Source organism: Eimeria necatrix, genomic scaffold, assembly GCF_000499385.1.
Source record: "Eimeria necatrix Houghton genomic scaffold, Enh_scaff363, whole genome shotgun sequence".
Taxonomy (NCBI): Eukaryota; Apicomplexa; class Conoidasida; order Eucoccidiorida; family Eimeriidae; genus Eimeria; species Eimeria necatrix.
In genome coordinates, this window is record NW_013655357.1 from 1,594 (window position 1) to 12,500 (window position 10,907).

At 58.8% G+C, this 10,907-nt stretch overlaps 1 protein-coding gene across 1 annotated transcript in view; it reads left to right on the forward strand.

Annotated features, from left to right (window-relative positions):
- Window positions 1-220: 220 nt before the first annotated feature.
- Window positions 221-10,907, forward strand: part of ENH_00047410 (hypothetical protein, conserved) — a gene marked incomplete at both ends in the record, with an annotated part of 11,553 nt that continues 866 nt past the window's right edge. The window contains 15 exon segments of the mRNA XM_013585568.1: window positions 221-1,174; window positions 1,180-1,861; window positions 2,135-3,322; window positions 3,648-4,114; window positions 4,676-4,872; window positions 5,036-5,262; window positions 5,756-5,855; window positions 6,132-6,177; window positions 6,618-6,916; window positions 7,517-7,898; window positions 8,009-8,362; window positions 8,574-8,641; window positions 9,501-9,616; window positions 10,021-10,171; window positions 10,750-10,907. The exon segment at window positions 10,750-10,907 is cut by the window's right edge and continues 47 nt beyond it. Coding sequence (XP_013441022.1) covers window positions 221-1,174; window positions 1,180-1,861; window positions 2,135-3,322; window positions 3,648-4,114; window positions 4,676-4,872; window positions 5,036-5,262; window positions 5,756-5,855; window positions 6,132-6,177; window positions 6,618-6,916; window positions 7,517-7,898; window positions 8,009-8,362; window positions 8,574-8,641; window positions 9,501-9,616; window positions 10,021-10,171; window positions 10,750-10,907 — 5,389 coding nt within the window.

Here is a 10,907-nt window from a genome sequence, read left to right on the forward strand (position 1 = left end):
GCTCCCTAGCCTTCTCCGCGACTCCGCCTTCCGTTGCAGCTGCAGTTACTGGATTCTAGTTCGAGCCTGCAGCAGCAACAGCAGCAGCAGCGGCGGCAGCGTCAGCGGCAGCGGCAGCGTCTGCCTGATTGGGCAAGTCCTCAAACTCTGCGCTTTTTGTCACTTTTCCCCTCTGTCCAGCTGTCCTGTGGGTCTGCTGCTTCGCGTCTCCTTTCCTTCAATGAGTCTCCGCAATGGGCCCTTCTACTGCAACGACTGGGCCCCCGCCAGGCAGCAGGGTTCAGTTGGTTCGGCGGCCCCATTGCTTGCGGGGCCCCCCGGAGCCCCCTCAGCCGCAGCTGCAGCAGCCGCAAGGCGCAGCGCAGCAGCTCCGCGAGTGCCCTCTTGCTGCGTGGCAGTGAATGCCGAAACTGCGCAGACACTGGCGGCGTGGGGGCTGCTGCAGCAGCAGCAGCAGCAGCAGCCAGGGGGGGCCCCTGCTGCAGCGCACGGGCTGGTAGTGGTGGGGGTCCCCCAGAGCCAGCAGCTGCGGAGCGGCGTGGGCGTGGCGGCCGTGCTGCGGGCCGCGCTGCAGCGCCGCGGGATCGATCGCCTCCCCGATCCCAGTGCCCTGGCCCCCGCAGCCAGCCCGGGGGCCCTCAGCAGCAACTGGAGAAGCCTGGGGCCCCACATTGAGGCCCTGGGCATTTGGCTGGGGGACACTTGGATGGGGGCCCTCCAGCGAGGTGACCCTGGGGCTGTGGGGCCCCTCCTGGACCTGATTGTTGAGCGGCAGCTCAAGTTTGAACAAAACGTTTTGGCCTACGATAACGCCCCCCTGCCTGCTGCTCCTGCTTCCCGCAACGCTGCTGCTGCTGCTGCTGCAGCAGACAGGCAGCCTCCAGCGGCGGCAGCGGCGGCGGCGGCTGCTGCTGCTGCGGCAGCGGAGAGGCAGCTGCCACCGGCAGCAGCAGCGGCGGCGGCTGCTGCTGCAGCGCAGAGACAGCCCTCAGCGGTAACAGCGGCTGCTGCTGCTGCTGCTGCTGCTGCAGATCCGCAACCGGCCGCCAGCTATGACAGAAGGGTGGATCCCTCTTCCCCTGGGAAGCAAACTGTCCCCTCAGGCAGCTCCAGCTGCCACCGGCAGCAGCAGCGGCGGCGGCTGCTGCTGCAGCGCAGAGACAGCCCTCAGCGGTAACAGCGGCTGCTGCTGCTGCTGCTGCTGCTGCAGATCCGCAACCGGCCGCCAGCTATGACAGAAGGGTGGATCCCTCTTCCCCTGGGAAGCAAACTGTCCCCTCAGGCAGCTCTTTTGCTGCCGGCTCTGCTGCTGCGTTTGCTTCTGCTCGCGCTGCGTCTCCTGCTGCTGCACTTGCTTCCCCGGCGCTCGCGGCTGCAGCTGCTGTTGCTGCTGCTGCTGCTGCTGTGCCCGAGCTGCCTTCCTTTGCTTCCAGTTTAAGCGAGGTCCAATGGTCTTCACATTCTACAGCTCATCAGCCTTTGACGCTGCCCTTTGGAAGGGGAACTCTTACTGAGGTGCAGCAGCAGCAGCAGCAGCAGGAGTGCCAGCAGTCAATGCAGCAGGTGCAGACGCTGCAGCGTTGGGATCAGCAAGGTCAGACGCAGCAGCACGAGGAGCAGCTGCAGCAGCACAGCGTCAGCTGCCCAAGGGAGGCCTCCTGCTCACTCGTGAGCCAGCCCACAGTTGTTGCTGTGAGAACAGCAGCGCAAGCTTCGGCTGCTGCATCAGCAGCAGCAGCAATCGGGGTAGACGCAGCAGCTGCTCAGTCAGAGGTTGCTGCACCCGAGTGGGCAGCTGCTGCTGCGGCCCACACAGAGAGCGCAGCGGCGATGAGGGCTCCGAAGCAAGCAGAGGTCCAGAGTAAGTGGCACTTCAGATGCTGCTGCTGCTGCTGCTGCTGCTGCAGCTGCTGCCGTCCCAGTTCAGTGTCGGTCAGAATATCCGTGGCACCAACGAAAGATACGGAGACGATTAGAAAGATGTAGAAGCAGCAGCAATTCGGGTGGACGCCGCTGCTGTCTGTCTGGGGTTGCTGCGGCTTGTTGCTGCTGCGTCTTGCTGCGTCCCTGTGAAGTGCTTCTGCGCTGCGGCTGCTGCATCTCCTTTGCTGCTGCACCTTGTCTGCTGCTGCAGCGGATGAGCCTGGAGAGCCGCTGGCCACGCAGCCTCCTGCAGGCATGCCTATCTCGAGTCTCCGCAGCAGCGACAGCAGCAGCAGCAGCAACAATCTCTTGTGTCAGTACCTAGCTGAGGCTCTGCTGCAGCCGCTGCGCCGCAGCAGCAGCATCAGCTTTTCTGCTGAAGGCGCCTGCAGCACAGAAGCCCTCCCTGAAAGTCCCCCCTTCTTCTCCCCTGTGGGTTGCTTAGCTGCTGAGGCTCCGCTGCGGCTAAACAGCGGTCCGCAGCAGCAGCAGCAGCAGCAGCAGCAGGCTGAGGCGCATATGCTGGATGAGATTCCCGTGGTTCCCGCAGAGACAGAGACTCTCGGAAATGTCTTGAGCCATGGAGCTGCTGCAGCAAACGCCACAGGAATGTCACCAGGGCTGGCAGCAGACGCGCAGCAGCAGCAGCAGCAGCAGCAGAACTTGAGCAATGGAAGCAACGCCGTTGGAAAGCAGCAGGACGACATGCAACAGGAGCGGTCGCCCTACCTAAGCGGAGGTGGCACCAGCCCGCAAGAAGCTGGAGCAGCAGCAGCAGCAGCAGCAGCAGCAACAGCAGCAGCAGCAGAAGCTGCTGCTCCCCTGGGTGCTGCAGAAGAGCCCAAGATCTCTACTGGGCGCTTCAGCTGGGTGGGCCCTTCGAGGCGCCGCAGCAGCAGCATTTTTGTGTCTCCTTTGGGAGACTTTGGGGGCCTCCCAGAAGGAGCCTTTTCTGCGCACACACTGAAGGGCCAGCAGCAAACCGAGCAGCAGCAGCAGCAGCAGCAGCAGCAGCAGGGGTTCGGCAGCGACAGTGAGGCGGGGCTCGGGTCGCTGTGGAGCCGCAACGAGCAGCAGCAGCAGCAGCAGCAGCAGCAGGGGTTCGGCAGCGACAGTGAGGCGGGGCTCGGGTCGCTGTGGAGCCGCAACGACAACATCGAAGAGCTGTTGCTGCAGTCGCTGAAGCAGCACTTTGGCTGCAGCAGACGCAGCAGCATCAGCATAGTGCAGCAAAAAGGCCAAATGCTGCATGCGCTGCTGCAGTCTGAAGGCTCCCAGGCTTTTTCTGAGGGCCTTCATGACTGGGCTGAGGGTTTGAAACAAAGGGCCCCAGAGGCTGCGCGGCTGCTGCAGCGCGAGCCCAAGAAGGCCCCCATTGTGCTGCAGATCTTCTACGCAGGTGCCGCACCCTGCTGCTGCTGCTGCTGCTGTTGTTGTTGTTGCTGCTGCTGCTGGTGATATAACAGGGTCCTGGTTTCGCTTGGCAAGCTCGCAGCAGCAGCTTGTAATTTTCAGCTGTTGCGCTGCAGCTGCTGCGATGGTTCTGCAGCAGGAAGAGAAGCTGCAGTGCCTTCGCTGCTGCTGCTGCTCCTGCTGCTGCTGCTGCTGCTGATACCCTCGCGGTGTTCCACTAGGCCCGAGAGCCTCGCGGGTGCGACCTTGCGTTTGCTGCAGCTGCTGTTGTCGTCATTGCTGCTGCTGCTGTTGCTTTGCTGCTGCTGCAGGGGCGGCGCTGCTTCACTCAAGAGGGCTCTTTGGTGGCGCAGCTTCGCTGCTAGAGGCTCTTGCGCTTCTGCTGCAGCAGCTGCCTCTGAGCTGCGAGCCGCTGCAGCAGCGGCTGCTGGAGCATCTTCGTCGCTCAGCTGCTGCTGCGTCTTTGGCCGAGGTGGCAGCAGCAGCAGCAGACCACGAAGCTTACGTACACTCCGAAGAAGCAGCAAAACTTCTTGCTGCCACGGGCAATTTGCTGCTGCACTGGAGCTGCGCAGGCAGCGCGGCCTTGTGGGCTGGGGGCCTTCTGAAGAAAGTTGTTCGCGACGAAGCCTCATACTTCCTTCTAGTCAGGCTCGTGCTGGAGCAGCAGCAGCAGCAGCAGCAGCAGCAGCAGCAAGGAGAGGAGGGGAAGGCAGCAGAAGTCAGGGCGTTGTCTATGGAGGTCCTTGAAGCTTTGGCTGTAGAGGCATGCAGCGCTGTGAGTGTCTCCTGCTGCTGCTGCTGCTGCTGCTGCTGCTTTGCTGCTTTGCTGCTGCTTTGCTGCTGCTGCTGCTTTGCTGCTTTGCTGCTGCTTTGCTGCTGCTGCTGCTGTTGCTGCTGTTGTTGCTGCTTTGCTGCTGCTTTGCTGCTGCTTTACTGCTGCCGCTGCTTTGCTGCTGGTGCTTTGCTGCTGCTGCTGCTGCTGCTTTGCCGCTGCTGCCGCTGCTGCTGCTGCTGCTGCTGGAATCAATCATTCAGTCTCGTCCAAAGCTCCTTTTCTTGAGCTGCGCCTCCACCCGCCTGCAGCTGCTGCGCTGTATTAACACTTTGCTGATCTTTATTAACACTTTGCTGATCTTCGTTTTGTTTTCTTTTCGTCATCTTTTGCTTTTTGTTTCATTTTGCTTTTTATTGCTTTTCATCTCCCTGCCTTTTGTTGTTTTTCTTTAAATTAAATTGTTTCCCGCTGCTTTTGGCGGGCCCAAGTGCCTTCGCCGCTGCAGCAGCACCAGCTGCTGCTGCTGCCGTTGCGGCTGCTGCTGCTGGGTTGCCGGTTCAGGTGCTTCAGCGGCAAAAGCCCCTCACCACCCGCGTCGCTGCGCTGCTGGTGCTGGGCCCCTTGATCTGCTGCAGCAGCAGCAGCAGCAGCAGCAGCAGCAGCAACAGCAGCAGCAGCAGCGCGCAGCCTGGCGACGACGATCCGTCCCACATCCACAGACAGATTCTCGGCTGCCTCCGCATAGCCCTTTCTGAAAGGTGACGAACAGCAGCAGCAGCAACAGTAGCAGCAACACTAGCAACAGCAGCAGGAGGAAACAGTTGCTGCCAGCTAAGCCGTCGGCCCTTGAAGAGCCAGCAGCAGCAGCAGCGCAGCAGCAACAGATATATCCATGCGTTTTGTGCCCGTTTTATGCTTCAGAGAAGGGGTGTGGAAATCAGCAGCAGCTGAGACAGCATCTGCAGTTGTTGCTGCTGCAGCAGCCAGCAGCTGCCGAGAGTTTGCTGCTGCAGTGGTGGGAGAGGGCTTTGTTCTGGAGGCCCTTCTTCCCGCAGCTAAGGCACAGAAGGGCATTTATGCTGCACAGTCTCCAGCAGCAGCAGCAGCAGCAGCAATAGAAAACAGCGCCGGAGCGGCAGGCGTAGACAGTAGGTCTATTTGTCCTTATTTCGCAACTCCTTTTGTCTTTTCTCGTCTTCCTGTTTCTCTTGTCTGTTTTTCTTTTTTCTTTTTTGTTTTATTTGTTTTGTCTTTCTTTTATGCTTTATCTTTTGCTTCTTCCATTTTATTTCTTCATCTTTTGCGGTGTCTCTGCTGCTGCTCTTTGCCTTTTCGGGAGCTTCTCCGCCTCTGTCTGCTGGGTGCCTCGGTGCTGCTGCTGCTGCTGCTGTTGCTGCTGCTCCTTTGCTGTCGCTGCTACTGCTGGTGCTGTTGCTTTTGCTGCTGCTTTGCTGCTGCTGCTGCTGCCAACGATCCGGTCTTCTTGATTCTAGCAGCAGCAGCGTGCTTGGCAGCAGCGCAGAAGCAGTCGGAGCTTCATGAAGCGTGTGAACCTGTTGCTCCCGCTGCCACTGCTTACACTGCTGCTGCTGCTGCTGCCAATGCTGCTGCTGCTGCTGCTGTGCTGCTGTGCTGCTGCAGACTCCCGTCTCTTCTCTTTCTTAGAAAACTACCTCAGTGCTGTTGGCCGGCTGTACTCTGAAGACGCGCGACTTTACGCAGCTTTTTTCTCCCACCCCAAGTGAGTCCCTCTTTCTAGCTTGCATTACTTGCTCAAGGGCTGCCAGTCTGCTGCTGTTGCTGCTGCTGCTGCTGCTGCTGTGCTGCTGTTGCTGCTGTTGCTGCTGCAGCTACTGTGTTCGTGCTGCTCCCCTGGTGCTGCCGTAATTGCAGCTCTTGCTGCTCATGCTACTGCTCTTTCGTCGGCGGTCGTTGTTGCTGCTGCTGCGGGCAATATTCTCTGATCCTTGCTGCTGCTGATTTTGCTGCTGCTGTTACTTTTTGCTGCTGCGCTCAGCACGTCTACGGAGTCTGCTGCAGCCCTTCTCTCCGCCATCTCCTGGGTGGGTAGGCACGAGAGGGGCACGCGGGGGCCCCTTGGGGGCCCTTGGGGGGCCCCTGGGGGCCCCGTGGGGGCCTCTTGGGGACCCTACAAGACCCTGGGGGCCCCATGGGGCCCCCCAGGGCCGGCCCCTGAGAAAGGCACCGGGGGGCTTCTTGGAGCTGACAAAAGGCCAAGAGGCCTTCGAGTTTTGCAGCAAATCAAGGCACCTCGTGCTGCTGCTGCAGCAGCAGCAGCAGCAGCAGCAGCACTGGTAGCAACAGCTGCAACGCTGAGAGTAGCAGCACTAGCTAAGCTCAGTCAGTAGTGCTGCCAGCGGCTTGAGCCCAGCAGCAGCAGCAGCTGCTGGTGCTGCTGCTGGTGCTGCTGCATCAGACTAATCGCGTAGCAGGGACGCCCCTGCTGCAGTGCTCCGCCCTTTTGCTGCTGCTTCTGACTCAGCTGCACACAAAAAGGGACCCTATAGATGCTGCTGTTTTGGCCGAGCTGCTGCTGAGCTGCTGGAGGGGCAGGGGGGCTCCCGCGCTGCTGCAGCGGGTCACGCGGAAGCTGCTGCTGCTGGACCGGCAAGGCCCCCCAGTAGCAGCAGCAGCAGCAGCAGCAGCAGCAGCAGCTGAGGCAGGGCCAAGACAATGCCTCGCTGAAACGCTCAAAGACCTTCTGATGGGACCTTCTCGAGAAAACCCTCTTGAGAAGGAGACAGTCGATGCGCTATTATCTCTCTGCGACCAGTGCATGGCGTAAGCCGCCCATCTAGGGTTTAGGGTTTAGGGTTTAGGGTGTAGGGTTAGGGGCGTGGTGTGGGGGGTTTAGGGCGTAGGGTCAAGGATTAAGGGTTTAGGGTTTCCGCTTGAGGGTTTAGGGTTTTGGGTTTAGGGCATAGGGTTGGGAGATTAGCATTAAGGGCTTAGCGCTATAAGAGGCCAGGGGCATCTGGTGGAATTTGACTCGTTTAGGATTTAGGGTTTAGGTTTTAGGGTTTAGGGTTTAGAGTTTAGTTGATTAATAATGCTACACAGTAAAGTGTCTCTCATTTCCTTTCCGCCTTTGCCGTGGCGTCCTTGGTTTCTTTCTCCATATCGCTTTCTCCGAACACTTTAGGGCTTAGGGTTTATGGTTTAGGGTTTAGGGTTTACGGTCTAGAGTTTAGGTTAGGGTTTTGTGTCCAACTGCCTCGGCGCTGGTGCACTGCAGCCGAGCTGCTGCGTGTCTAGTTAAGTGCCCGCGGAGGGTTTCTGCCCGGGCAGCAGCAGCAGCAGCAGCAGCAGCAGCAATATTGCTGCTTTTTGCTTCTTCCCGTCCCTGTCCAATTTGCTGCTTCTTGTCTGCTGCTGCTGCAGAGAAGAGACAGGCGCAGCAGCAGTATCTCACTTCAACAGCCTCACTATTAGCGGGTTGCCCCCAGCGCCGCTGCTGTCGCTTTCTGCTGCGGACCACCTGCTGCAGGAGCTGCAGCAGCAGCACCCTGCAGCAGCAGCAGCAGCAGCAGGTCAGCAGCAGCTAGATGAGGCAGAAGAACTCGAGGCCTCCTGCAGCGACCACTGGCTGGAGAGGCCAGGAGCAGCAGCAAGTTCTGTTTCCTTCAGTCTCACCATTTCAGGCCGCCCCTCAAGCGTTTTCGGGGAGCAGCAGGGCCTGCAGCCAGCAGCAGCAGCAGCAGCAGCAGCGGCAGCAGCAGCAACAGCAGGAGAAGATGTTGGCGAGCCATATCCCCCGAATGAGGTATCTCTTTTTGCGCAGTCTTGAGAACACAAAGAGCAGCAGCAGCAGCAGCAGCAGAAGCAGCAGAAGCAGCAGTGCGTTGTTTGTGGTTTTTGCTGCTCGTCTTTCAGCAGGACCCCCAAGGGCCTCCCCTGAGGGCCCCCCAGGGCCCCTCCAGGGGCCCCAGTGGGGGCCCACTTGGGGGCCCCCAAGAGGGCCCCCAAGGGGGCCCCCAAGGGGGTCCCCTGGGGGCCCCCAAGAGGGCCCCCACGGAGACCCGCCTTGTCCACCGCAGCGTTTTGGCTTCGCTGCGGCCTTTCAAAAGCCAGCCGCCCGAGGGGCCCCCAGCAGCAGCAGCAGCAGCAGCAGCAGCAGCAGCAGCAGATGCAGTAGCAGCAACGCCGGAGCCGCTTGAGGAAGTGGAATGCAAGTTGCTGCTGCAGTGCTTCCGGCCTGTTTTTGTGAAGCTCTTTGAAGTGGTGAAGGTCAGCAGCAGAAGAATTCAAAAATGAAAAAAGAAATTCCTTTCAATCTTCATCTTTGCTGCTGCTCTTTTGGCTTTTGTTTGCTTCTCTTCTGCTGCACCGTTGCTTCAGGCTTTAAAAGGCTGCAGCAGCTGCTGCTGCTGCTGCAGCTGAGCAGCAAAAGGCTGCAGCTGCTCTGCTGCTGCTGCTGCTGCTGTGCTGTTTTCTGCAGAAAGCAGCACAGAAACCCTCAGGAGGAGAAGGCTTTGCAGACCCTGTAAGGGCCCTAAGCCCTTATCCGTAAACCGCAAACCCTAAACCCTAAACCCTAAACCCTAAACCCTAAGCCGCCCACCGTAGCTACAATCGTTTTCGCTCCAACGCATACCAGCAGTTGACAGCCTCAGAGCTCGCAAGACCCTAAACCCCAAACCCTAAACCCTAAACCCTAAACCCTAAAGTCTGCGGCTGCTGCAGTGCGAAGAAGACCTGCTGCCGCTGACGGCGCTGCCTTTGATACTCCAAGCTGTGGGGGCACCCAGCAGCAGCCGCAGCCGGGTCTTCTGCAGCAACCTGTGCAGGGCCATGAAGCAGCAGATTGCTAGGCAAGCAGCCTGCAGGGTTTAGGGTTTAGGGTTTAGAGTTTAGGGTTTGGGGTTTGGGGTTTGGGGGTTCGGGTCTAGGCTGGGACGCTTGGCGTTCAGTGCGTAGGGACTACGGGTTAGGGTTTGCGGTCTAGGGTGTAAGGCGTCGGGTTTAGGGTTTAGGGCTTAGCGTTTAGAGCTTAGGGTTTAGGGTTTAGGGTTTAGGGTTTGGCGAAACCGCTCGTTTGTTTAGGTTAGAGCCGGCTGGGCCTTCTCAGCAGCTGAATGAATTAAACCGAGCGGAGTTCGAGATATTCCTCTGCCAGCTCGCATTCTCAAGTACCTGCAACCCATATCCTAAACCCTAAACCCTAAACCCTAAACCCTACAGTCTAAGTCGTAGACTCTAAACCTCAAACTCTAAACCCAAGGCCCTAAAACAATCGTTTCAATACAAGATTAGCTGCGAAGGGTCCGTGCTTTTGACGTTCTTTTAATACGTCCAGCTTGGAATTCAGAACGTGGAATTTTAGGTTTAGGGTTTAGGGTTTAGGGTTTAGGGTTGTTTGCTGCAGTGGAAAGCATCTCGCCCCCGCCCATGGTGCATCGCGGCGTTGCCTTGGGCCCCAAGACAGAAAGAGGGGCCCAGATCCTGTCTCTGCTGCACCGCATCAAGCGCGAAGGAGGTCAGCAGCAGCAGCAGCAGCAGCAGCAGCAGCAGCAGCAGCAGCAGCACCAACAGCAGCAGCTGATGTTGCTGCTGGTCCTGCTGCAGCAGATGCATTTGTCGTTCTAGCGCTGAAGTCCCAACTCCCTGAGGGTTTTAGTTTGCGTCTTTATTGCATTTCACGCTGCAGCTGCTGCGAGTGCAAAAGCAGCAGCAGCAGCAGGAACTGCAGCAGCAGCAGCAGCAGCAGCGGCAGCTCGACAGGCCACTTGCGCAGAATGCATTTTTCGCTGAGCGTCCTGCAGCAGTCCGGGGCAGCGGAGCCTGCAGGCCTCTGCACCTTCTCTGCCGCCCAAGTTCAGGGCTGAGGGTTTAGGGTTTAGGGTTTAGGGTTTAGGGTTTAGGGTTTAGGGTTTGCGGGCGTTCAGAAGTGCCTGGGTCCCGCACTTCATGCCTCCCCCCACTCATCAAAGCCTGCGAAGCCAGACTAGCAGCTCGTCATGCAGCACTTTTGGTGGAGAGTATAAATTGTTTGTTGAGTGTGGGGGCCCCTATACAGAGGCTGCCGCCCGGTAAACCCTAAACCCTAAACCCTAAACCCTAAACCTTAAGCCCTGAGCCTTGAGCCCTGGACGCTGCGGGGAGGGCGCAGCGAAACCCTAAACCCTAGTTCGTGGGCCCGGCGCCCGGGCGCGGGGACTTCCCTGGGAGAGTGGTACGGCAGACTCACAGTTTGCACTTTCTAGGGTTTAGGGTTTAGGGTTTAGGGTTTAGGGTCTGCGGTGCGGAGACGCGTAGGCCTTGCTCTGATTGAACAAACAAGAGGAGACGGGAAGAGCATCAGGTGGGAGTGTAGGTTCTGATGCTGCAGCGAATTCTAGGGCCTAGGGTTTAGGGTTTTGGTTTTAGAGTGTGGGGCTTAAGGTTTAGCTTTTAGGGTTTAGGGTTTGTGGAGTTTCGGGCGTACGGCGAAAAGCGCAGCACTGGCTACCTCAAGGCGTTTCCACGCAAGCGCACTGTATTTTAGGGCCTAGGGTCTAAAAATTTCTAGCCTAGGGTTTAGGGTTTAGGGTTTAGGGTTTAGGGTTTAGACCGTAGTTTCTGGGGTTTACGGCCTAGGGTTTAGGGTTTAGGGTTCCTGGAGTCTGCGGCTGTAGGCGGGTCGTTCTGCGGCAAGGCCACGACTTCGCGGCTGCTTCAGCAGGAGCAAAATCCACGGCAGCAGCAGCAGCAGCAGCAACAGCAGCAGCAGCAGCAGCAGCAGCAGCAACAGAGCTGCAGTCTGAAGACTCTGTACTGGGGGACGCTTCAGCAG